The 24975-nt window shown below is 47.3% G+C and overlaps 3 protein-coding genes across 11 annotated transcripts in view; 2 read left to right on the forward strand and 1 right to left on the reverse strand.

The window, feature by feature from the left end:
- The window catches only part of LOC1272957 (adenylate cyclase type 6), a 78074-nt gene extending 62741 nt beyond the window's left edge, over positions 1-15333 (forward strand). For all 6 annotated transcript variants that reach the window (XM_061663386.1, XM_061663385.1, XM_061663388.1 and 3 more), the window contains 13 exons: positions 680-869; positions 2434-2833; positions 6232-6693; positions 7283-7442; positions 7545-8363; positions 8460-8791; positions 8895-8979; positions 9046-9162; positions 9246-9326; positions 9415-9572; positions 12408-12648; positions 12751-13102; positions 13193-15333. In XM_061663386.1, the coding sequence (XP_061519370.1) occupies positions 680-869; positions 2434-2833; positions 6232-6693; positions 7283-7442; positions 7545-8363; positions 8460-8791; positions 8895-8979; positions 9046-9162; positions 9246-9326; positions 9415-9572; positions 12408-12648; positions 12751-13102; positions 13193-13452 (3657 nt within the window). In that variant the 3' untranslated portion in view covers positions 13453-15333. The remainder of the gene's footprint in view (positions 1-679; positions 870-2433; positions 2834-6231; positions 6694-7282; positions 7443-7544; positions 8364-8459; positions 8792-8894; positions 8980-9045; positions 9163-9245; positions 9327-9414; positions 9573-12407; positions 12649-12750; positions 13103-13192) is intronic.
- Positions 15334-16451: 1118 nt separating this feature from the next.
- LOC1272955 (SET and MYND domain-containing protein 4) lies at positions 16452-19520 on the forward strand. Of its 2 annotated transcripts, XM_061663392.1 has the most exons (5): positions 16452-17142; positions 17219-17582; positions 17649-18570; positions 18949-18963; positions 19150-19520. In XM_061663392.1, exons 1-5 carry the CDS (start codon positions 16584-16586, stop codon positions 19297-19299), a joined length of 2010 nt encoding a protein of 669 aa, XP_061519376.1. In that variant the 5' UTR covers positions 16452-16583; the 3' UTR covers positions 19300-19520. The 2 variants fall into 2 exon arrangements, with proteins under 2 accessions (XP_061519376.1, XP_311885.3); XM_311885.4 differs by lacking the exon at positions 18949-18963.
- On the reverse strand, positions 19399-23064 carry LOC1272954 (proton-coupled folate transporter). Of its 3 annotated transcripts, none has more exons than XM_061663393.1 (4): positions 22699-23064; positions 21370-21910; positions 19849-21266; positions 19399-19768 (listed from the first exon to the last, which is right to left on the reverse strand). In XM_061663393.1, the coding sequence occupies exons 2-4, from the start codon at positions 21394-21396 to the stop codon at positions 19633-19635; spliced, it is 1581 nt and encodes a 526-aa protein (XP_061519377.1). In that variant the 5' UTR covers positions 21397-21910; positions 22699-23064; the 3' UTR covers positions 19399-19632. The 3 variants fall into 3 exon arrangements, with proteins under 3 accessions (XP_061519377.1, XP_311884.6, XP_061519378.1); XM_311884.6 differs by having other exon boundaries at positions 21370-21881; positions 22699-23056; XM_061663394.1 differs by having other exon boundaries at positions 21370-21940; positions 22699-23056.
- Positions 23065-24975: the final 1911 nt, after the last annotated feature.

Genomic DNA, 24975 nt, shown 5'->3' on the forward strand with positions numbered 1-24975 from the left:
CTTTGCTTTAGGATGCGAACCAGCAGCCTTAAAAACTCTTGCTTCTTCATACACGATTAGAGCTTTAAAATGTGTTATCCCACTTCCATCGAGTATCCATCGAGTTGCAAGAAAGCAATGCCTGAGCACTTGTTGTTTGTCCCAGGCGGCTGTCTTCAATCACATTTCAATCACACACACAAACACATGTTCCTAGGGAATTATACTGCTCCCAGAGAAGTAACCAGGTCTCGCCGGACCCGGTGATGATGCAATCAATGTTCAATCACTTTCTTAAGTGATTGAAGCAAAGAGCTTGTAATAATCAACACAATCAAGCCGCCGCCCGGCGTTAGCCACCAGAAGACCCGATACAAACACACATACAACTACACACACTGTTAGCCACGATACCGTCCCCGGAGGAAGTTTGCAAGTAATAATCGGCACCGTTTGGGGCGGAATAGTGTGGCAGTGGAGAGAAATACATCGTGTGCTGGTGGTCGGTCCCAGCCACCGGGCACTAATATGCTTGTTTCCGTGTCGAGCTGCTTCGACTCCGACTGTGAACTATGTGGATGTGGCCCTAATGGCGACAACTAATGAGATTTCCCGCCCCGATGTATTCCACCACTAACCACTGTGCTTTCTGTTTACTCTCTTCCACGCTTCCTCTATCCCTCTCTCTCTCTCTTTGCAGGTGGAAATGCTGTACCAGCGGTACTTTCTTCGCATGAATCAAAGCAATGCGGTTCACATCGTGTGGCTTCTGTTAGGATTAATATTTATCTTAGCGCTAATACATCTAGTGTTTACGTTCATCCTGCAGCAGTCGCTGGAGAGCTGCTACGAGTCACCGCTGGATGGTGTGCCCGGTGGTATCGGTCAAGGTAAGCTGAAGGCCATGCTGAGGACGATGATAGCGAAAGATGCTCCCGCGCTGTGTTGAGTACGCCACACGCCACACAAAACAGAGCGAGCGTCAGTCTTGCGGTTAGATCGGATTTGCTGGGGCCCACTTTGCCGGGACGCAGCGCCCAGTGCCTGTCCGTTTCGCGGGAGCTGAGTAGTGTGTAGGAGCGTAAATCCTTGACAGACCATGCTCGATCCGGATTTCGGAAAGCATTTTTCTCGGTTCCGCTCGCGACCGGCCTGGCATGTTTCATACACGCTAAGTACGATAGCGCCCGATCGGACGTGCAGCAGGACAGCTTAGTGGCGTAGCGAACACAGCATGACACATTAATGGGAAGGATTAATAGTATGTGTGTGTGTGAGTGACTGTGTGCATGTTGAGGCCAAACCGTTCCCATCCGCGTACGGACACCATGAATGACACACGCTCATATGGCGATGTAGTTCGTTCTCGTTTCTGGCTCCTCCCGTGATCATGTGTGGGAAGTTAGTATAGCGATAAAAAATTAACATCATTCATAATGCGAGAATTACATGAACAACTTCCAACTGTGCTACTAACTAGAAGGGGAAGGTTTTTGTTCGGGCGCAATGAGTTTGAGTATGTTATTTGTATCTCACAGCGCCATGGACGCGTATGTACATTCATTGGATGTATGAAATTAATTTCGCTGAAAGGAATGTACAGTGTAAAATCTAATTATAATAACATTTCCTGTGGCTTGTTAGTATGTTACCGTTTGGTAAGGGGGTATGTGGTGCTGCTCCGGTGCATTTACTAACGATGAAATGAATACAACAGGAAATTGTTCAAAATTTAAGCTTGCATTTCAGTTTTCTGCCGACGAACTGCATAGATGGAAATTTAAATTCCCAGGAATAAAATACCAAATAGTCCAGTACATTTATTTCTAGTTCATATGCGCCATGAAAGTATCATGTAAAATGATTTACATTTAAATGCACATTAACCATTTTTCTATTTCATGAAAACAAGATTATCTTTCATACAGTAACCTATTTTTTTATTCAACCTACAAAACAATGTGTTGAGTGTTCATAGCTCCTCTGCATGGTTTATCTCCCTCTGGCTAATCTAAAAATACTTCAAGCATTATGTTTTTCTGTCCGAAACGTTAACAAATCAGATAGCTAAACGAGATCTCATTGCCAGTAAGCTGCCCTCCTAGAAACAGGAATGTTACAAACACGAGTCGTCTTTCCCTCGTCATATCTGCTTCTTGCCCACAGTTTTTCTCCCTAAATAGTATGTAAAAAAATCTCCTCAAACTCTTCAAACTCCAAAATCCCTCGTTCACTGGCAGACAGCCAATAATGCTTCAGCATTAACTTCCGTTTAGCTAATCTTCTGCCCCGCAACGCCAATCCCAGAACGAGCACCGTCCACCGTGTACCCCCACTCATAGCGTACACCGCCCTGCTGGCTGGCGTCCATTTTATTTCATTCAATCGATTTATGCCACCACAACCCCCTAGTGTAGTTGCCTTTTCTACATCTCTACTCCCCCCGTTTTGCAGATGCCCAGATCAACGGTAGTACGCTGGCAGCGATTGCATTCGGCAATGGTAGCAGCTACGAGGACCCGCTCGGGAGTAACCGTACGGAGGAGGTGGAACCACCGGATCGGCCGGATCAACAACCGAAGAGAGCCCAACTGGAGAGCCGCACCGAAGAGCAGGGAGCGACGGAAGCTCACCGGCTGAGCGGTTACCGGGGCAACGAAAAGGACGACCCGGGAGGTTTCAGCGAAGGCCAGAACGAGGGTGTGCGTTTGCAAAGGACCAGAAGACGCTGGGACGCTGAATCTGGTACCGTCGTCGTGCTACCTGTTGCTGACGAGGACGAGGACGACGGGTTCGGTTGGCGTTCGGGGGGCGGCCGAGCAAAGCGATGGACACGGGGACATGCAAATCATAGGTGAGTGGTGCAGTGAGCCGGAAAGAAAGGGTACGATAAGGATGCTACACTCTCCTCAGCAAGCATCTTCCAACGCCAATGAAATTATATTGAATGGGGCAGTGTGGTATGGAAAATTGAGCGAATGTAGCATTATTTATAAAGGTAACCTGTAATAACGTGTTAGATTCTGGTTAGCAGCATCGACCCCACATAACCGTAAACCCCGTTTGTGTTTTGAAACAGTTTATCAACAGCACACTATCAACATGACGGCAGGAGCGATAAATATCCCAACCAAACGCTCTGTCCGGTGTTGCTCTTTAAACCGGATAAAGTTGCAACAAAGATAGCTTTCTTGTTTCGATCTTGTTACACAAAGGTGCGTCCACATTTTCTCTCTCTCTCTTTCTCTCTCTCTCTCTCTCTCTCTTTCCCACCCAGCTGCCCACAATTGGTGCCGCAACTAAGCAATCAATTGCCCTAAACTGATGTGCAAATTGAATTTTCCCCCCTTTCGTAGCAGGGTTGCATTCTAGCTGCTTGCGCTGGGCAGGGAAGATGGCCCAAATGGACCCAAAGACACCCCGCACTGCTGCTGCCAACATAATGTCGAACAACCATGAATTGACTTACATTTTATACGTTTGATAAAACACCATCCCTGGTCTTCCCTCGTGTGCTTCTCTCCACGAAAGAGCACGTGTAGAAAGGATGCTGTTTTGCTATCTCTCAACGAGATAAATGGTACGAGCACACGCTTTGCTCGAGTAAAAGCGTTTTATTTGTCTTGGTTTATTTTTATCCCTTTTTTTGGAGGGACCGCAAAAGGATGCTTTCCACAAGGACGAACGCAAAAATAAGATAGCCCCGTTGACTTTAATGTGAAAATAGGATTGGGTGGCTGTGGGGGCCACAGTTGCTTTTTCCCGTAAAGGTACGGCAAAAGAAAAGTGAGCACCAAGAAAGCGTTCCCCGGCCGTTCGGTACCTGCTTTGTGCGATTGTGATAAGAGTTTTAGCTGCCACCGTGGATCCAGCATCGCGCTGCTTTCTGCTTTAAGGCGGCCACAACACAACAGCGCGGCTGCTCCGGTGGCTGCACGGGAAGCCCATCAATTTCCCATTAACAGTCGAATAAAGATGAGTGGTGAAGTGACGGCACAACGGGTTTCGGTGAAGGCGGAGGGATCGGTTGCTTTTCACTTTTATCCCGCGAACTGCATTGACCATAGAAACGGCACAGATAATCATCGCTTTGTTGGTCGGTCGGTTTTGTACGCCGAAAGTCGCTGAAAGCCGAAAAGAAAAGCGGCTCTCGACCCGCGATGCGGTGAATTTGTTGATCAAAACACCCCGCCGGATTACGGCCGGGCATGGTGATAAAATGAAGCTTTTGGCTAAGGTTGAGAGATTTGCTTTTTGGGGTGTGGAGAATAGTGTCCAATTGAAAAAAACAACGCATTAGAAACGCGATACGAATTATGGGTTACTTGGAAATAAGATGAAAAGCGCCTGACCTTCCCACGGCGTAATAATGGAGAGTTTTACGTGTAACGTTGGAGAACTGAAATTTAGAACCTATGTCGGTGGAACCGTTCATCAACCAGGTTTTATTTTCCCTAAGGTAATTGACAATTACATTCGAGCATGTTGTACTTTAACCATCAAATATTTGTGTATATGATTGTATTACACTGTTGAACTTCTTTTGAAATAATGTTCATTATTTCTTGACAAGATAAGAATGTCAACGGTGTATACATTTAACCATTTTTTGATTATATTTTTGAGTCATCTTTCCAAGTTGATAAGAAACCAGTATTATGGCTAAAAAGCATTACAGTATAGCTTCATTTCTCATCCAGAAGCTCCACCCCAGCCTTTTGAAAGGATATTAAACTGCAAAAAATTACATTCCAAGGATACCCACATTCTATAATGGCCACAAAATTCGTCCGCACCCATTGCTCCCTACCCGCGAAAAACCCTCAATCTTTCTAATTATATACTTGATGTGACAGTAATTGGACCCCACGCATCCATTCCTAGCCCACTCCCGCCGCTCCCGAAAGCTGCTCTAGTGTGAAAACTTCCTCACCGGGCATGCCAAATTAAAGACCGGCCTCCCACTGTCTGTCCTTCCTCGAACATAGTTGAAAGCAGGAAGCGCTTGAAAAGCGAAAAGAAAGCTGCCTGCCGGTTGACAATAAATACCGTTTACCGGAACCCTTTCAAGCCCTAACGAGTCCGCGTGGGATTAGCAGTACGGGTCACAATCCGCCACCAGCAGCTGGTTCTGCTGGTAGCGTCTTAATTAGCGCAGTTTGGGTTGCTTTGCCGGTGCGACACCGACAGGATCGGCAGTGAATATTCAAACGGAAAGTAGGAAAAATACAATGTGGCCCTTGGCTGATCATCTTAACCGCGGCCCTATGATCCGGCCGTTAGCCGAATCCGAAGCTGCGACACCTACAACCGCAGCTCTGGGTCAGAGAGTGTACGAAAATTATGACCAAAATTGTCGTAATTAATCATGATAAACGGCGCCACCCATCCCCTGCCCATCCCGTTCAACCGGAAAAAGTAGGGGAAAGCCATTTTCCTGTACACCGTGTCACCACGAACGACGCACAACGTGTTGCTTCCGTTCTGCGTGTCCAAGTGGTTGCTGCGTTGCGGTAGCCTCGGCTTGCGCTTCTTGGTGCGTTTCTGTCGTAGGCAAGACACGCTTCATCATCATTCTGATGAGACATAATTGATCACAAAATGGAGCGTTATTCGTGTGGCTGTGTGTGTGTGTGTGTTTGCCAGCTTTATTACTCGAAAGCTTCGCGCAACTCAGGACAGAAGTAATAATCGTAAAATGAGAAGTAGTACATCTTTCTCACCTTTCGCGAGAGCGTTTCACTGTGAGGTAACTGCTATCATTGTCATAAAGCTGCCTCTAACACTCCAATACACTTACACCTTTGCGAACATATAAACCTTGTAGAATAAACCCTTTTTTCCATCATGGAAGACTGTGGCCATCGAGTGCCTGCGGCTGCTGCTGCTGCTACTGGACATCATAATCGAGCCGGCGGGTGACCATGGACGCACGTCACGATGGCTGCGAATAGAACTTCAGGCAAGAATGATTATACACATTTTTGTTCCTCTCGTTGTAGACCGTAAAATGCGAACGGTATGATTGAGCTTACCCATGACAAAAAGGAAACTGCGTGCCGTGGAATATGGTCCGCTCAGAAACACCTCATCCACCACTGCTGGAGAGGCTGCCATTCCCGCTAGACATATAGACACAGCGTATGACAACCAATACCGACACTTGGAGCATTATCGCACAGAGACCACACAATGTTGGATGGGTACATTATTTTTTTACTCATCCATTTCCGCTTTCCCATCTACGTGCAGAAACAACGTGGACGTTGCAGTACGCGCCGCTGACAGCGTGCCGCCCAGCCAGGACAACGAGCTACATCGACAGGACAATGATGAACGGAGGCGGAAGTACGGCACGGCCGCGGAAGCCCGCGAACTGGACGCCGGAAGTGAAGCGTACGGGACGGCGAGCAGCACCAGCAGCAGCAGCAGCATCGTCACCACCCCAACGGCCATGCCTCAGCCGGCCAACGTCAGCAGCGATTACTCGGAGGACGGTGACATTCCGCTGTGCAATCGCGACTACTTTACGCTGCTAAAGGACAACATGACCCAGATCATCGTGCTGGGTGTGTGCGCGACCGTGTACGCGCTGCTGCTGATGTGCCTGTACAAGCAGCGCATCAACGAGATCTACCTGTTCCAGGTGTCCTACGTCATCATGGTGACGCTGCTCGTGCTGGACGTCTGCTTCAGCTTTACCACCTCCGCCAAGTGAGTATCAGGAATGTGGGGCGGGAAAAAGCGGATTGAAGAGGAACAGCACTTAGTTAGAGTTAGTTTTTTTATTTTTTATTTCATCGTGTGACTAATAAGTTTATAAAAACTGTCAACAAATTGTGTTGAACTTGATTGCCGTTTTTGGTAAAAAAAACATCCCGAATTTAATGGTTCAGTTAGTGATCTAGTGAAAGTGAGCGTTAAATATTATATTCAACATAGTTGTTAGGCATTGCTTGATAATTCCAAAATACGCGGTTCTTGGACCCAAATCTACCGACTTCACACTTTTATTGTCAAATACAAAACCATATGACATAATGTACTGAATCAATACGCAAATGCCATTATCGAATTTTAGAGATATTTTGCATTAACAACGCGATATTTGTTTAATGCGATTACTGAAGTTACGTGTATGCATGCCTTAGGAACGCATCTACCAAGCAACTTGGGAGCATACTGTGAAGCGTTTGCACACCTTGGAAGAAATGCGCCAATCGCACAGGGTTTTAAAAAGTTTTTTACGGATCATCCCACGTTGTTTCATACAAACACCAATTCGATTGTCCACTCCGTACAGAAAGTTCACCTCTTCCGGCGGGTGCACGGTGATTGCCATCTACATCATCTACACGATGCTACCGATACGCCTGCGGGAAGCGGTCGTCGGTGGTAGCCTGCTGTCCATCTCGCACATCGCGCTCATGTTCTACATGAACGAGTCCGACGATATGGATGTGGTAAGTGTTTGCGTGCAAACCAATGCTTCTCTCAGGCTCCCCACAACTTATCTCCACTGGAATTTCCACCACTCCCCACTTTCCCCCCACCCAAAAACGCAGCTGTACTGCGATCTGATCACGCTGGCCTGCACGAACGCGACCGGCATACTGCTGCACTGGCCGAAGGAAAAGTCCCAGCGGAAAGCGTTCATGGAGACGCGGCAGTGCGTCGAGGCGCGGCTCAAGATACAGCGCGAAAACCAGAAGCAGGAGCAGCTGCTGCTGTCCGTGCTGCCGCGCCACGTCGCGATGGAGATGAAGAACGACATTGCGGGGCAGCCGCGGGAAGCCCAGTTCCACAAGATCTACATCCAGCGGCACGAGAACGTGAGCATACTGTTCGCGGACATCTGCGGGTTTACCAGCCTGAGCGACCAGTGCACGGCGGAGGAGCTGGTGCGGCTGCTGAACGAGCTGTTCGCCCGGTTCGATCGGCTCGCCCAGGAGCATCACTGTTTGCGCATCAAGCTGCTCGGTGACTGTTACTACTGCGTGTCGGGACTGCCCGAAGCGCGGCCCGACCATGCCCTGTGTGCGGTCGAGATGGGCCTGGACATGATCGATGCGATTGCGCTGGTGCGCGAGGTGATGGCGGTCAATGTGAACATGCGCGTCGGCATCCACACCGGGCGGGTGCACTGTGGCGTGCTCGGGCTGCGCAAGTGGCAGTTTGACGTGTGGTCGAACGATGTGACGCTGGCCAACTACATGGAGAGTGGCGGTGTGCCGGGACGGGTACACATTACCAAGGAGACGCTGCGCTGCCTGGGCGACCATTACGATGTGGAGGAGGGTCGTGGTGCCGACCGGAACAGCTACCTGAAGGATCACCAGATACAGACGTATCTGATCGTGCCGAAGGATGCATCCTACCGGCCGGTAAGTCTAGGGGTTTGAGGTTCACCTTTTTGAAGATGACAGGATATGATCAGAACTCTTCCTCTTTTTCCTTTTTCCCTTTTGTATGTCATACAGCACACAATGTCCAAACAGTCCTCGTCGGTAAATGGGAACATCTCGAAGGAGCTGCGCATGATGGGCCACTGGTCGAAGATGGGGTTCAATGACAAAACCGAGCCGAAAAGCACCGAGGAGGAGGTGAACGAGTATCTGATCAAGGCGATCGATGCCCGCAGCATCGACCGGTTGCGGCTCGACCACTGCAAGCGCTTCCATCTGACGTTCATCAAGGACGAGATCGAGCGCAAGTACTGTCTCGAGCCGGATCCGATGCTGAACGTGTACTTCTACTGCAGCATCATCATCTTCCTGGGCATCATGTCGATACAGGTGCTGGTGTTTTCCATGTAGGTAGTGAGGTTTCCCTCTAGAGAGTTTCTTCCTCTTCCACACAAACACACACACACACGCGCGCATACTTATCCACAATAATCTGTTTCGATTCCGCAGGGATCACTACAGCTACTGGGTGTACGGGATCCTGTCACTGACACTGCTAGTGTCCTGCGTTCCCGTCTTTACCCGGGAAGATATGGTAAGTGCGACGCTATCAGCACTCTCCTAATTCAAACTGCTAAACGCCATTTTCTTCCATTTGCAGAAAGTTTCCACCTTCTTTCGTGCATTGTCACAAAAAATTCACGGCCACCGTGAGATAGCTCAAGTGATATCGCTCTGCGTCGTCATTACTGTGATATGTTTATCTTACTACAAACTGGTACGCCATTCCTTGCGGTTCGGGTTGCAGCATTTTCGCATCCTCCTTCTAACGATTTGCCCTTTTCTCTTGCCCATTTGCAGACTTTAATTTTCTATCTTTCCCTTTACGACGAGTTCCCGCTCGTGCGGCCTAGTAATTGTAAGGAGTCTAAAATTATCAACGTAAGTAGCGACGCGAAGCGGTGAAGCAGCCATGGTGGCTCAGTTTCAAGATTACAACCTTCCTACGTTCCTTCCAAACCATTCACAGATTCTGCTATTGCTTACCCTGCTTGCCTTACTGACCTGTGCGGTGCATCAGTTTATTAAAATTCTCTTCAAAATCTTGCTCCTTATCGTCATACTCGTGCTGTACATTGCGTCCATCATCGTGCTGGCGCTGATCTTCGAGCGGCACTGCGAACCATGGTAAGTACCTTTGCTGCCACACTCCCCGCCCTACTTCCCCCTTTTCCAACCCATTCTGCGTCGCCTTTGGTGGGTTTGTACGTTTACCGCAAATCGAATTTCGCAAATTTCGAAGCGGATGGTTCGGGGAAAATCGGAAATTGGAATTCGTGCAGCTGAACAGGCACACGTTAGCTAGTATTGATTGAACGCACTCACGTTATTAATTTAAGGTGCATATAATATTGTATTTTCCTACCACTCTGGTAAGGGGGTAGTTCGTGGAACAATGGAGTGCAATTGGAATGGTCCTGTTTCATCAGTTCTGAGTAAAGTGGGTAAATCTGTTTAAATTAATATGTTTGACGTGTTATGGATGAAAATAGACTGCGAATTTTATTCGAAATGACGTTTGCTTTTGCTTTTTTTGCGTTTCAAAGTAGTGAAGGAAAATTATTATTCAATTGAAATTCATTATTTTCTTACTTTTTTTAGTTTTATCATAGATAATAAAAATATTAACAAATATATTAAACAACATTGCATTTAAAAAAACTAAATGATTTTTTATATTCCTTTTGTTTTAAATGATAATAAAGTCATTAAAAGTACTTTTTTAATGTGCCGAACAGCATGACAACAGAAACATGTGAATACCGGAAGGTAAAGAAAAGCAACAGCGAATCCCAAACAGCGCGCAAGCTTGCCGCATAACTTTAGCGCACAGCATACGGCGGGATCGATCAGCAGAAGGATTAAAAATAAATCATAATTACAAATAAAACGGTCCCCTCCCATTGCCCACCGGTCCTGGCTTGTAACTGTGCTAAAGATTATCTCCTCTTTCACGGGTTCTCCTCTCTGATGAACTTATTATTTTCAACCCCTTCCAAGCACTCTTCTCTCTTCCCCTTAGCTGCCGATGATCAAGTTAATGTTAGCATTACGATCAACTTTGCCCTTTCTGCTTAACCGCGACCGCAGTCACGAGATGCGGAAGGGATGGAGCAATAAAACCAACCAAACAAATTTACAACCACCTTTTCTTCACTCACCGATTTGGAATCGATTCGTAAAAGTCCGGCGGCCAACTTCCGCCCCGTCGGCAAACCCCTAACCACACACACCCAGAGGGGATTAAAAACTTCCAAACCAGACTCAATAAATGTGGATTTAACAACCATTGCTTCCACCTCGCTGACCATCGCAGACTGGTTCTGGCGCATCACCGATTACTCCACCAATCGTTGCCAATTGGGGCGCTTTTTGTGGGTGGGGTGTGGGTTTAGCAGGAAAGGAAAGTTAGCAATCGATTATGACAGTAGAATGGAAAGAATGAGTCTTAAAAAATTCACCTTTTAGCTTGTTAATCACCCTTGGAGAAAAGTTTCTCGCCCGCGCATCGTGTCAGCAATACTTCAGAGCATCGGTATCGGAAGTGATTCCGGTTTTTTGCTTTTCCTTCCAAGGAATTAAGGTTGTTTTTTGCGCTTTCGCACTTCTGTGTGATTGAGAGCTTTCCGAACACCCCTGGGCGTTCGAATACCCAGCTTTTTCCTGTTTGTATCGCTGTGCTTTACGGATTAATTTCGCACAGCATTGTTGACTCTAACCGGATGTGGATTAATTTTCAACCCTGGGTTCGGTTTTGTTGTTTGCCCTTCTTCACGTTACGGGTCCGCTTGGACATTGATCGTGTAATTAATGTTCCACCCCATCACCAGCATCATCAAGTGTGCTGAACAAGAAAATGTTTCCTTTATCGTCATCGATTAATCAACCCGATCGGTGGAAGCAATTGGGAACGAATTGTTTTTGCTTATTATCGCTTTAAGCATCTGCAAAGTGACAGTAATGGTGTAACAATGACGTGCAATTTAGGATGGACTGCGTATTTGTTTTTTAACAAAAACAGGCAATGGAAAAAAGCTCCCCAACAGTTGTCGAGCGTTTTAATTTGTAGCCAACTTATTATTCAATTCCGAAATGGAAACGATTTTCCCACCGCCGGTTCTGATATAGACCAATGATAGCATCCCACTCTCCCCGTTACTATCCCGCTACTAATTGCTACACTGTAAAATTGACCGCAACATAGCAAAACCACAAACAAACCGGAAAGTTAATTTGCACAGCGGTACGCAGACCCTATCCAACGATTTGCAGGACGTATTTGGGTAGGTGTGTGTGTGTGTGTGTTTATGCTTACTTGTGGGGATGTTTGCAAAATATTTCGTACACGGCGCACGTACCACGCGTGCGAAATATTGTCAAGCGATAGCGATAGCTGCACCCAGAGCCGAGCGATAATTAGTACAGAATGAATGAGGATGCTGCAATCGAGTGAATGTGGTACATCCATTAGCTTCATTATACCTTAATTACTGGCTGGAATTGGCAGTATTAGATGAGTGAATCTCATGGCAAGGTGTTAAATGTTTGGAAAATCTGTTTCCACACAAGATTTGCAAAGAAAATGCGATTAATTTCATTTAACGGCAATTTCAATTTGCAAAGCTGTACTCGTTCGTTTATTCACTAGAACAGGAAGTATCTAAAATGGTTTTATTCAATGGCTGATTTAGTGTCTCTACATTTTAGAAGTGCAAAACTCTGCTGCGATTTGACAAAGGGATGAGCAAGATGGAATTTTAGATCCGCTATTCAACAACAGATGGCGCCACGCATTACTACGCGCAACAGATTGTAGATTTCTTATTTTTCAATTCGTATTGAAAGTATTATTCCTGACACTTCTAATTTACAGTTAATTCGAACTGAGCAACAATGAGACACTTTCACCATTCTTACTTCCCTTTTCACAATCGTTCGCCTTCCATTTCTTCCCACCGCAAGGTTTCTCACGACGGAACGGTTTCTGATCGACGTCGCGTTTCTGGTCGTGTTCGTGATCGGCCAAATCATGCACAGCCAGCAGACGGAGATAACGCGCCGGCTCGACTTTATCTGGAAGCTGCAGGCGACGGAAGAGAAGGAAGATATGGAGCATCTACAAGCGTACAACCGGAAGCTGCTGGCCAACATTCTGCCCGTGCACGTGGCCGACCACTTTCTGATGCGTGAGAAAAACATCGAGGTAAGTGCGGTGGAGGAGGGAGGAGGGTAAAACAGTGAATAAAAAGAGTCTCCTTAACTCATCATCGTTTTGCATTCTCATGTGTTATGAATCCGCGTGCAGGAAATCTACCACGAACAGTGCGACACGGTGTGCGTGATGTTCGCGTCGATACCGAACTTTTCCGAGTTCTACATCGAGCTGGAAGGCAACAACGAGGGGGTCGAGTGTTTGCGCCTGCTGAACGAAATCATCGTCGACTTTGACGAGCTGCTCGGGCTGGAGCGGTTCCGGTACGTGGAGAAAATCAAAACGACCGGCTCCACGTACATGGCCGCGTCCGGGCTGACCGCGAACAGCTGCGACAAGAACGACTTCCAGCACGTGTTCGCGATGATGGACTACGCGCTCGAGCTGTTCCAGAAGATCACGGACGTCAACGAGCATTCCTTCAACAACTTCCGGATGCGTATCGGTAAGTGGGTGGCACTGTGCGAAGGTTTCAAGTGGAAATGCGTTGAAAAGGTGGTGGTGGTGGTTACAGTGAAACTGCTTCTGCTTCCAGGCATCAACATCGGCCCGGTAGTGGCCGGGGTGATTGGCACCCGTAAACCACAGTACGACATTTGGGGCAATGCGGTTAACGTCGCGTCGCGGATGGACTCGACTGGCCTGATGGACCACATCCAGGTGACGGAGGACGTGTACCAGATAGTGAAGGACAAGGGCTACAACCTGACGTGCCGTGGGACGGTCAACGTGAAGGGCAAGGGTACGATGATCACCTACCTGATGCCGGGGCTGGCGAAGGAACCTAGTAACTAGGAGGGGCCGAATACTTCTTGTTAGGCGTTAAAATGGGAGGGTTTTTGGTTGTTGTTGTTGTTGCTGCTGTAAGTTTCCCTATTCTATCCTCGAGCACATTGGGCACCGTGTTTCAAGCATTTGAACAGTACATATCAACACAAAGCTCTGTTTGGAGATAGAAAGAGAGCGAACCACACATTGTTCTCCTGTGTGTTTAGTAAATGTTCCTATGTTACTTTGCTGAGCATAGGTTGATCCTGTTTTGCTGAGATGCGAGTTGAGGGCAGTCGAAATGATCCATGCTGGATCGTACAGTATAGGGTTAGTGTAGCGATTCGAGCACCTTTACACCTCTTCGTAGATCCGCAGGCCTTCGAACGTGACATCGAACTTTGACCACCCAACCAAGAGAAGGGTTGCATTGTGTGCGAAATGGCAATCTCAATCCAGTTTTTTTTTCTCCAAATCATTTCGATCTTATTCTTTCCCAATAAATGCTGAAAGAATCGGTTTTATTGCTCTCAAATTCGTGGCGCCAGAAATTCCCCTCCATTAGAAACAAAATTAGAATGTTTCGTAGCACAAAGAAACAAAGATAAAGACCTATATCCAATCTACCTTGTGGCAAAGTGAAACAATCGAATCGTTATCAGTATTATATACAAGTGTACAAGTAGAACATTCGCGCCAAACAGCTTGGCGTTCACTCAGCTGCTTCTAAGTGGTCGTATCGATACAGCAACAGATTCATTTGCTGTGCAGTTGGACAATGTTAGCTAATGAAATTGTCCTTTTAAAGCGTTTTTTTTTTAATTTGATTTCCTTTTCAATTAACGTGTTCGCCCTCGGCGACAAACACTGAAACAGGCGTTGAGAGAAAGACTAATGTTGGATACCACTCGGTAATGTCTGTATAAATGCGCATAGAACGGAATCGAACGAGCAGCTGCAGAGCAACTTAGAGTAGTCAATTAATCACTATCTTGACCAAATCTGCAGCAGAGCAGCGAGTTGTCGAACAGAGCCGCCCGGTAAAGCAACTGAACAGGCATGAGCAGATGAGATAATATATTTTTCGAACCATGTTTAACCAAGCTCTCCAGCATTTAGTTGATTCGATTTAAGCTCCCGAGCACCCCTACAAAACGATCTCCCTTCTCCCCGAAAAGACCAACACCCGATCTCTCGATCTCTCTCGATCTGCTTTCCACCGTAGCAAAAGTAGCAAGTATGTATGTCTGTATGTGTGTATGTATTTTCTCCAAATCTTACTACGGTGCATGAATGTAACTTGACCAAGGAAAACATAAGATATAAAACAAAACACAACAGGAAGCGGTAAAACCGTCTTCCTCTCTTGCTGTCACAAAACGAACGCTTTTACAACCGCGCCTAAATGTTTGTAAAGTGAAACATGTTCCCGTGCGTACGCGTGCGCACGCTGCCATGCCGTTTATCATTGCGCCGGGGACCGTGCGGCGTTACCACGTGTGGGTTAGCGTGATATGCCACAAACACTCACCGCGATGCAACGGTATAGTGAGAACCATTATCAATATATACATATATTAATACATTATGGGCTAGTAGAGTCGGGGACGGGAAATGGGGAATGAACCATGGCGGAGTAAGGTAAGAGAACTACGGGATAACTATAGGAGCAAAACTATACAACACGAAACGAAAGGAAATTGTATTACTGTTTAAGAGTGGGAAACCAAAGATGTTAAAAATCTCTGAATGGAATTTAATTCGATGATACACAACCACGAATACACTCACAATCTCACACACACATAAACACAAAGATAAACACAAATGATAAACATAAACTAATGCTTTGTTGGAAACTAAGCGGAACGAAATAAAACAGATACACGTTAAAGATGTATTATGCGATATTGAAGAAGATTTTGGCGTACTTGAGAAAGAAATGCTTGAATATTGAAGAAGAAAAGTCTGGGAAATGGGAATCACCTACAGATGCGTTCCAGGCAGAAGATGCTACCAACCTTTACACCACCGGGCCACTCCATCCCTGGAACCCTTTAGATGTGATCCTTGACGTTGACGTAAAGGAAGAGTCACCAATAGCTTCTCCATCCAACATACGTACGATCGAAATTTCTCTAAATTTATCACCATTTCATCCAGCTTTGTTTAATTAACTATAGGACACTGTCAACACTCAAGACAAAGATACTCAATCTGAGATATGAATCAGAAATTACAACATTTCCAAAGGAATTCCAATGCTGCAACCTAGGCAATCCCAATAACATCTTTATTCTCACATCTTCAGAGTCCTTTTTCTCACATAAAATCCATAATTCATAATAATTTTACAGAGCATCTCATCACACAAATATTATCCTTACTCGCGAAACGAATCATTACTTTCAACATATAGCCGACTTCCAAAACAATAAGTATTATTCCTCTATTCAAACATCAATATCATTAGATTTTCCAAGAGCTGTGATGAAATCATTAGATTCTTCAACGAATAAGATGAAGTTCTTATATGAAATATACAATATTAAACGTCTCAGAGGCCAGAACGTACCTTGTCTAAATCTGACGCATTCTTCATGGTCCCTGATTTTTCGCTAAGGAAGCTTATTGGAGAGACTTTTGGCCTCGTAGGAATGTTTCGAGCTTTACGACACTCTCAATATCGTGTAGAGGATCAAGTTCACCAGAGGCTCTCATGTTACCAACATTTCACCGGACGATATATTCAGCATGGCTATTCGAATTAAGGTATTTCCAAAGACATTTCTAGACGTATTTCTGGGTCTCAATCATGCACAACTTCATTCGTGTAACAACCTGCGGCTGTAAACAAAGTGATGCGCAAACGTCTGACCAAACAAACTATTTTGACATTCCTACGAACCAAATGCGCGTGCGCTCTCTATCTCTCACGCTCTAGCCACATTAGATCGTTTGAGCATCACCGGCATGCCGGGAGATGCATTCTAAATTTAGTGCACTCGCGCTTACAAAACACCGTTCGTCCATTCTACTCCGACGTTCCCATTCGACAAGTTGTACGGGCGTGGTGTTGGTTGTGTGCGCATTTCTTCAGATTTTCAGAATCAGATTTTCCACACTCACCCAGTTCCGGGACCACCAGGCGCACCAGGATGACCTCGATCGACAATGACCCGCTGTTTACGTCGCTGTGCAACGAGAAAACGCTCCAGTCGCAGAAGCAAGGTTTCTTCAACGAGTTTTACCAATCGGTGGCGGAAAATTTCACCGGAAAAAGTGCGCGCTGGCTGCAGGACGTGTACCAGAAGGTGCCGAGCGACAAGGAACGGTTGCGCCTGATCTATGAAGATCCGGTCGTTGCGTACGAGGTGCAGGGTACGCTAGAGCACGTGGAGCCGGTGTTCCGCGGGAAGGATGCAAAGTTTTCCTGGCAGCGGCGTGAGCAGGCGCTCAAGCTGCTCGGCGAGAACAAGCTGCAGCAGGCCCTGATCATCGCCTGCCAGGCGGTGATGCGCGCCCCCGGCCAGGGTGTCGATCGGTACATTGACAAGGGCCTAACGCTGGCGCTCGCTCTGTGGACGCGGGCCGAAGTGTTTATTCGACAGCTGGACGGCAAACGGGCGCTGCAAGATCTTCAGCTGGCGGCCAAATGTGGCCTGCCGGTGAAACAGAACGCGGACTACTATGCCCGCGTTGCCAAGTGTTACGCACGTGAGTAGAGAGAGAGAGAGACAGAGTGTGTGACAGACTTCAAATACTACTATTTGTTTCTTTCTTCGCTCTCAAGTTATCGGTGAAAATGGTCGTGCTGAGGTGGCGGCGAAACTGTTCCACCAGTTGTCCGGCCATAACAATTACGCCCTTGGCCGTCTGCAGGAAGATTTGGAGGATTTGCGTGTGCTGAAGCAGGAAACACCTTCGGTGGAGGTGGAACGTTCGCTCCCGAAGCTGGCCGGAGAAGGCGAGAATGGCGAAATTCTGGGCGCTTCTTCAAAAATCAAGCTTGCTGGCAGTAAGGAAGATCCACGCGGACGGTACGTCGTGGCAGCGGCCGATCTCGGCCCGGGCGAGGTAATTCTTACCGAGCCGGCCTATGCAGCCTGCCTGCACGCGAAGTACTATGGGACGCACTGTAGTGCCTGCTTCTCACGGTAACAACAAACGCTCAGATGTAATCGCACGTCATTTAACTTCTCATTAACTATCCCCTTTCACAGCTTGATAGCTCCGGTCGCTTGTCCCGACTGTTGCGGTGTGGCCTTCTGCTCGGTGGCCTGCCGGGACAAGGCGTGCGCCACGTACCATCGTTTCGAGTGTCAGTATCTCGACCTGATGATCGGTTCCGGCATGTCGATTCTCTGCCACGTCGCCTTGCGCATGGTCACGCAGGCCGGCACTCCGGAGAAGGTGCTCGAGGAGGGCAAAATGCTGCGGGACACGTTCTGCGCCCACACGGAACACCGCGACCCGGAGGATCACTTCAAGCGCACGCTCATGACCGCGTTCCTGCTGCGCTGCCTGCAGAAGGCGGAATTTTTCGGCCGTCGCACGACGGAAGCGCCGGAACCGACGGAACAGGAGCTGGAGGTGGGTGCGGTGCTGCTGTCCGCCCTGCAATCGCTACAGTTCAACGCGCACGAGGTGTACGAGACGCGCATTACCGGCGAGCATCGGTTCGACACGGCCAAGGTGCAGTACATCGGCGTTGGCATCTATCGCGGTGCCTCGATGTTCAACCACGAGTGCTACCCGGGGGTGACGCGCACCTTCCTCGGTACTGCCATGATCCTGCACACCAGCCGACCGATACCGGCCGGTGCGGTCGTGCCGGAAAACTATGGCCCGCACTTTATGCGCCAGCCGAAGGCGATTCGGCAGCGCAACTTACGCTCGCGCTACTGGTTCAAGTGCGATTGTCGGGCGTGCGCCGAGGATTGGCCGCAGATGGACAAGCTGCCCGCCAAGCCCCGGCTGCGCTGTCCCACCGAGGGGTGTGGTAATGCACTCGCCTACCCGAGCAAACCGTCCCAGCGAAATGCCAAGTGCAACAAGTGCAAGCAGCAGATCAACCTGGACGCGAACGTGAAGATGCTCGAGGCGAGCGATCAACTGTGCACGACCGGGGCGGAAATGATGGCGGTAAGTGGAGCGGGGCCGGGTGGGATGAGTGAGCGAGGGCTGTACCGTCCCCTGTGGCGGCGACAGCCCCCGCCCGGAGAGGCTCAAAATTATCTCCCCCAGTGTGATAACACGCTACATCGTCATCTGCTATCTGTAATCTAATACGGCAAGTTCTATCTGTGTATGTGTATGTGTTCCCTTGAAAATTGTGCAAAACCCCACACAACTCGGCAATGCGTTTGTGGGTTCGATCCGCTTTCCCTACCTTCCTGTCCATGTAATGACCATTCGGTTACCGTTTCCGGTGTAGTATATGTTGCTTGTGTTGGTGTACCCTTGTGTATCGTGTGTATCGCCGTGTTAATGTGCTTTCGTCTTTTATCTATTTATCTACAGTCTCAACCGTTGGAGGTATGTTTCTAGGGTGCCCCTTTGCCATGCCAAACACGTACACATTGTCGTAAAGCTCTTTAGCCGTACCCGAGGGATTCACAGAGGGGATGACGCGAAAACCGGAAACCGTGATCCGGTTTCGAGGGGCTCTATGGACTACCGACCACCACTCGCTAATGCCGCTCTTTCTATGTATCCCCACAGGACGAGCGGGTCGATGAAGCGATCGAGCTCATGAAGAAAGGCATCGCCCTGTTCGCTCAAGCCGCCCATCCACCGCACAAACCGACGCTTGTCGCTGAGGAATCGCTGCGATCCTGCTTTGCGGACAAGGGCAACGCTAATCGCTACTAAACGCTGTCGCCTACCATGCCTTGCCACTGTGTGCCAACGGTTACACGTACATTATAGGGGGAGAGGGAACACCTCACAACAATTACCAAAAGACACCTGGATGTTACCAAACGGATCTATTTGCAAAAAGGAAACAAATCTTTTAAACCCTAACACTAACGGATGGTTTCGTACGAATCGGTAGAAAGTAATGCTAATAACACACCACTTGAAGCACTTTACCACCAAACTGCCTTGCATTATCACTCACATCGCGATCGTCAAGCGAACGGATTATCAGTCGGATCGCACTAAACGGAAGGTGGCGGTGGCGGTACACTGTAGCCTGCCCCACTATGATTGAGAAACGGCCGGCGCATCGTCATCGATCGCTGGAGCCTTCGCTTCGTCGATCAGCCCGGTTCCCGGTGGCTTTTCGGCCGGGGTGCATTCTTCCATCCTTCGACCTCGGAGTGAAATGTGTATTGCGCTACAACAACGTAGAAGAGAAAAGGTAATTTAAATTAATTGTAACTCATCCCAACCGCAACCCAACACCCAGTTGCTTACAGTGCAATGAAGAACACGATCATCTGCGTGCCCATGGTAAGCAGAAAGATGGCCTGCGGGTACGTGTTGATCGACGAGTTGTACACCTGCGTGTACAGTACGCCGCTAAACAGCGGCACCGCATTGTCGAACACGGAAAGGAACGAAAAGATGATGCCGCGCTCGTTGGTGGGCACCATTTTGGAAATCATGGACCGGAGCACGGGCGCCACCACCGGGCCCACGCTCGAGATGGTAGCCCCGATGTACAGCACCCAGCCGACCTGGGCAAAGATGTACACGAACCGGGCGCTGGCGTGCGCCAGCGCACCAATCATTATGATCAGCGTGTCCTTCAGCCCGAGCACCTTCGTGAAGAGCGGCACGCCGAGAAACATCATCACCACGTACGCCGCCGACTGGTACGTCTTGAAGTAGCTGTACAGATCCGTGTCCCAGTTGAAGCGCAGCTGCGTGTACAGGTACATCTTGGGCTTCTCGTCGCGCTGGAACGTGTAGAACGACATGGCCACCATCAGCAGGTACATGTAGGTGCGCCGGTGCATCGTCCGCCGGCGTACGAACGTGCGCACCGAGCGCACCACGTGCTGGCGGTCGAAAAAGTCCAGCGGCATGCGGTACCACGGCAGCTCGCGGATCGAGCACTGGCGTTCGGTGGTGCGCGACTTCAGCCGCAGCATCGAGTACACGATCGAGCAGGCGAGCAGGGACGCGTTGATGATGAACATGATCGTGTACGATTTGCCCGTGTGGTTGAAGATCACATTGCCGAGCGCGACACCGATCGGCATGGTGCTGAGGTAGGTGGCGTCCAGTATCGTAATGCGCAGCGTGCGCTCCTCCACCGTCGTGATGTCGGAGATGTACGCAAAGCAGGAGGCGAAGATGGCAATGTCGGCCCCGGTCAGTACGCTCGGGATCGTGGCCGTGTAGATGATGTACTCGACCGGCCACGAGGGCATGCGCGTGTTCACCACGATCATGACCGAGTAGACAAACTTGCCCATCAGCCCGAGGATGAGTGGCAGCTTGCGGCCACGTCTATCGGACCAGGCGCCGAGAAACAACGCCAGCACGATCGGCACCACGTACATGGCGATGTTGTTCCACTGATGAAAGGTCGAGGTCGTCACCTGGACCTGCTTTTTGATATCCTGGTACTGCTCGATGTTGAGGCAAATCTCGTGCGAATAGCCATGATCGACGGTGCACGCTTTGTACAGGAAGAACGCCTGCTCCACCACCGACGTTAGCATAAACGCCATCATGTACAGGAACATCGACGGTTCGACGGAGATTTTCTCGTACCATCGTTCCGCCCGTACGCTGGCCGTTGCCATAGCACCTGCTACATTACTGCTGCCTGCATCGCCATCTTCCTGCGCTCCGGGTTGGCTGTGCTCACCCGAGCCATCCGGCTAGAATTGTGCAACAAATAATCAACTTTAAACACATTGAAGCTACCACAAACGAGCGCGAGCTGTGATCGCTCCACGAATGGAATGAATTGTTTTTGCTTACCTTAGCAGTTTCAGCAGACATTGTCATCGTAGGCAAAGCGCTAACGCCGTCATAGGACACGCTCCCAGTGACCGACCTGATCGACGGTTCGCTGACGACTGCTCTTCACACCAACGCCGGACATACCCTCCTGGGTTACAGTGCGCAAGTGATCGTAGACATCTCTCACGCTGATTGTATTACACGCGATGGTTTTTTATCAAGCAATAGCTTGAAAGGGAATCTACTATCAGGCGGGATGAGCTTCCCTTTCTACTCGGGCCAGCCCTCCTGCAGCCAGCGTAGTTGCAATGCCCAGATAATGCTATCTCGTCGCCGGTGGTGCTGCGGGAAGTGTCGGGTAGCAATCGGGTGAAGATTCTACAGCCTCTCTAATTGAAGCTGTTAGCAGCACACCGACCGTGCACGGCCGTTCATTCAATTTCGCACTCTGCTGACGAACGTTTATTGGTGTGTGGTCGATGTTCGATAGTTCTTGGCTGTGTTGCACTGGCGAGTGTACGTGTGAGTGTCTGTGTCGCCAGCGAGAAAGATTGATTAGCTGATAAAAGTTGGGAGAAAAAGGGGGAAACTGAAAATGAAATGACTTTGGCTTGTTATGTTTTACATGGTGAAATCTATTTTCGATGGCTTTTGATTTTGCTATTTGTTTTGCTTTGCTCAAATGTGGTTAGAGGTGGGTAATTCGACAACGTTGGTGTAAATAGTTTCTATTTAGAGGCGAAAAATAACGCAGTTTCGAATTGATATTCGTTATCAGCTAATTAAATTCAATCATAAAACAAGGCCCCAAACAGCTATATAATGTTCTGCTTCAATACGCATCAAATTTATTCCTTTCAAACAGATTGAATCTAAAATAATACAATTTTTACTTGAATAGTTCTAATTCCTATTCAAATATTCGAAAAATAAACCGCCTTCAAATTTGACATCTCTGTATGAAGAGTTTCTAAGTCTTTCTAACGCCACCTAACCACTCCTGACCATTCAAGGGTTAATTCAAGCCCGCGTGAAAAGCACGTGCTCGCCGCCAGCTGTCAAAGTTGTTTTTGTCGGTTTTGTTTTGATTCGCACCGAAATCGATGGAACGTCCTTTGCTGATTATACAGCCTGTGACGATAAGCAAATAGTCTATGATAAGTGCTGCTCCTTTTCCGAAACATTGTGTCACCCCATTTAATTGTGCTCTTAAATCTCCTACCATTGAACACATGGTGCAGCAATGGGCTGCACAAACAGTGGACACTCGTTTATCTTCAACAACCCCTCGAGTGCAATTTCGAGCATGTCAATTAGAGAGGGCTTCTGCTATCAAGATTTACTTACATTGTTGCTGCACGATGAGCGTTGATTTGTTTACGGTAGTAATAATGGCGTACAATGCCGTGTAAAGATAACGGACGTCGAGAAAGCGCACGGCGGGGAATGTTGATTGCTGTATGCTTCTCTTATCCTTGGCGTTTCTTTCTGTGTCGAAGGAATCCAATGCATTCACACAAATGATCTGGCTGTAGGACACTTTTCCGCTTTTTTAAATAGTTACACTATAACATTATGCACTGATGTTACACGAGATTACATTCTTTAAAGGATATTTGGTTTACTTTTAATTAAAACCAGTATAAATGTCTTGTTTAGCCAGGAGTCGGCGTACGCACAGCAGGCGTCAAGGCGGGAAAGAGACACGGAAGCTGTTTGGTTTCATAATTGCTGGCTTGCATCGTAACAGTCGCAGGGATGGGCAACTTTTTTCACGCGAGATGCTGGTATCGAAACCAAACCAGCAATGTTTTAGAAAAATAATCAGCTTATAATTGTTTTTTGAAACCAGTAATCCATTAAGCTCAATTTCACCAAAAAATATAATTTTTTATCACGATTATTAATTATTTATATGTTTAATTATTAAAAAAGAACTAAATTTTGTGGCAATATAGCGTTAACGTTTTTGTATACAAGTTGTACGCAACATAAATTTCACAATCGTGCGCAATTCAACCTTGAAATTTTCAAAAGACGCTGAAATGTTTTCATTGTATGAGTAATGTTCATCCCTTTCTACGAAAAATGCGATACAGGTTCCCGAGATGTACTATTAACACTTTGACCGCCGGCCTGACGTCACAGTTTTTGAGTGAGCACGTAGCGCATGGCAAGAGAGCGATGAGAGCGACAGTTTTTCGTGCCATTGTTATCACTCTTTTGTTTCATTGCGATAAGCGGCGTAGCACATGTCGTTCTCGTTCTCTCTTTCCCAACTCATTCGTTCTCAAGAGAATCACAGAGCGTCAGATGCAAAGCTGAACGGTGAGCAAAACCGTCATGCGAATTTATATGACACGGCTCTTAAAGTGTTAATGGGGACCGATAACGGCCGCAAAATACCGCGTATCTCCACAATTTCCAATTTCACGATTTTCAGCCAAAATATCACTAATTTTGACGTGATAGGTTTTAGCCAATAAATCAATAATTTTATAAAATACAGACTGTACAGGTTTAAGAGGCGAAAGAACTCCGTTGGAGCCAAAGCCTCTATAAACTATTCCTACAACAACATGTACAGGCGGTCTCCGAGATACACGGTACATCTTATACGCGGATTCGGAGATACGCAGTTTTCTAAATTTGAAAACTATTTGAGCAAATTGTAGTGATTTGACACATCAATTGTAAAATGCCAAATAATTTCGGTTTTGATCGAATGTTAAAAACTATTTCAAAAAGGTTGGAAACTATTATATTCAGACAGTATCATATCAAATAATTAATAAAGTGGCTAAAACCACCCCCAACTTGCAAAATTAAACAAAAAAAAGTGATCTTTTGGCTGGAATTTACTAGTCTCGACTTACGCGGAAATTCGAGATACGCGGTATTTTGAGGCCGTCTTCGGTCCCCATTACATTAGGCCCCCGGAGACCGCCTGTACATTACAATTTTAAACCTTCTTGAAAGTATTATTACATTCGAACAGAAATGTGTATTGCATCAGACAATTCATGAGTCAAATCAGTACAATTTGCTCAAAGAACTATCTAATCCTTGGCGTAACGACCTACGTGGGTTTGGCGGCCTATACAGGCTTTCGAGACTTATTAATAAGTAACTTAACAGCCGGATAGTTAGTCACGACAAGCATGTTGTTAAGTAATGCGAGTTGACAACAGTACCACGAGAACACATATAAAAAAAACAATGAACGCACTATTTTGCTGAATGTGATTACTCTGTTCGATTGTTCATCATAAATTTATCAAACACATTTTTGAGGATTTGCAAACTATTTTACTTGTAAGTTGTCATATTGCAAGTAATCAACATTACTGTTTCCTTTTTACAGCTAAATTATGTCACAACCACAAACAGAAATATGAAAACATGGTGTCTTAAGCATAAACCCACTTTTTCATCATCAATCAAACAACTGGTGAAATATAACTGTTCCCTAGTGGACCCAATTTTTGCCGTTCATTGTTCCTCTTCACGCAAAGCAAAAAATAATATTAAAAAAGGCATCTCACCGTGAGCCCTGTAGTTTATTGTGTACCGAGCATTGAATTGCCAGCCCCCTTTTTACCCCCAAAAATCCATTTTTGCCCT

The sequence above is a fragment of the Anopheles gambiae genome, chromosome 2 (genome assembly GCF_943734735.2).
Source record: "Anopheles gambiae chromosome 2, idAnoGambNW_F1_1, whole genome shotgun sequence".
In the NCBI taxonomy this organism is placed as follows: Eukaryota; Metazoa; Arthropoda; class Insecta; order Diptera; family Culicidae; genus Anopheles; species Anopheles gambiae.

Bases quoted from the DNA above. Each gene is read 5' to 3' on its own strand.
- LOC1272955 (XM_061663392.1), top strand. From the start codon at position 16,584: ATGACCTCGATCGACAATGACCCGCTGTTTACGTCGCTGTGCAACGAG. The intron at 17,143-17,218 runs GTGAGTAGAGAG...TTCGCTCTCAAG, and splicing joins CGTTGCCAAGTGTTACGCAC to TTATCGGTGAAAATGGTCGT. The intron at 17,583-17,648 runs GTAACAACAAAC...CCCCTTTCACAG, and splicing joins TGTAGTGCCTGCTTCTCACG to CTTGATAGCTCCGGTCGCTT.
- LOC1272954 (XM_061663393.1), bottom strand. From the start codon at position 21,396: ATGACAATGTCTGCTGAAACTGCTAAG. The intron at 21,267-21,369 runs GTAAGCAAAAAC...GCACAATTCTAG, and splicing joins TGTCTGCTGAAACTGCTAAG to CCGGATGGCTCGGGTGAGCA. The intron at 19,769-19,848 runs GTAAGCAACTGG...ACGTTGTTGTAG, and splicing joins ATCGTGTTCTTCATTGCACT to CGCAATACACATTTCACTCC.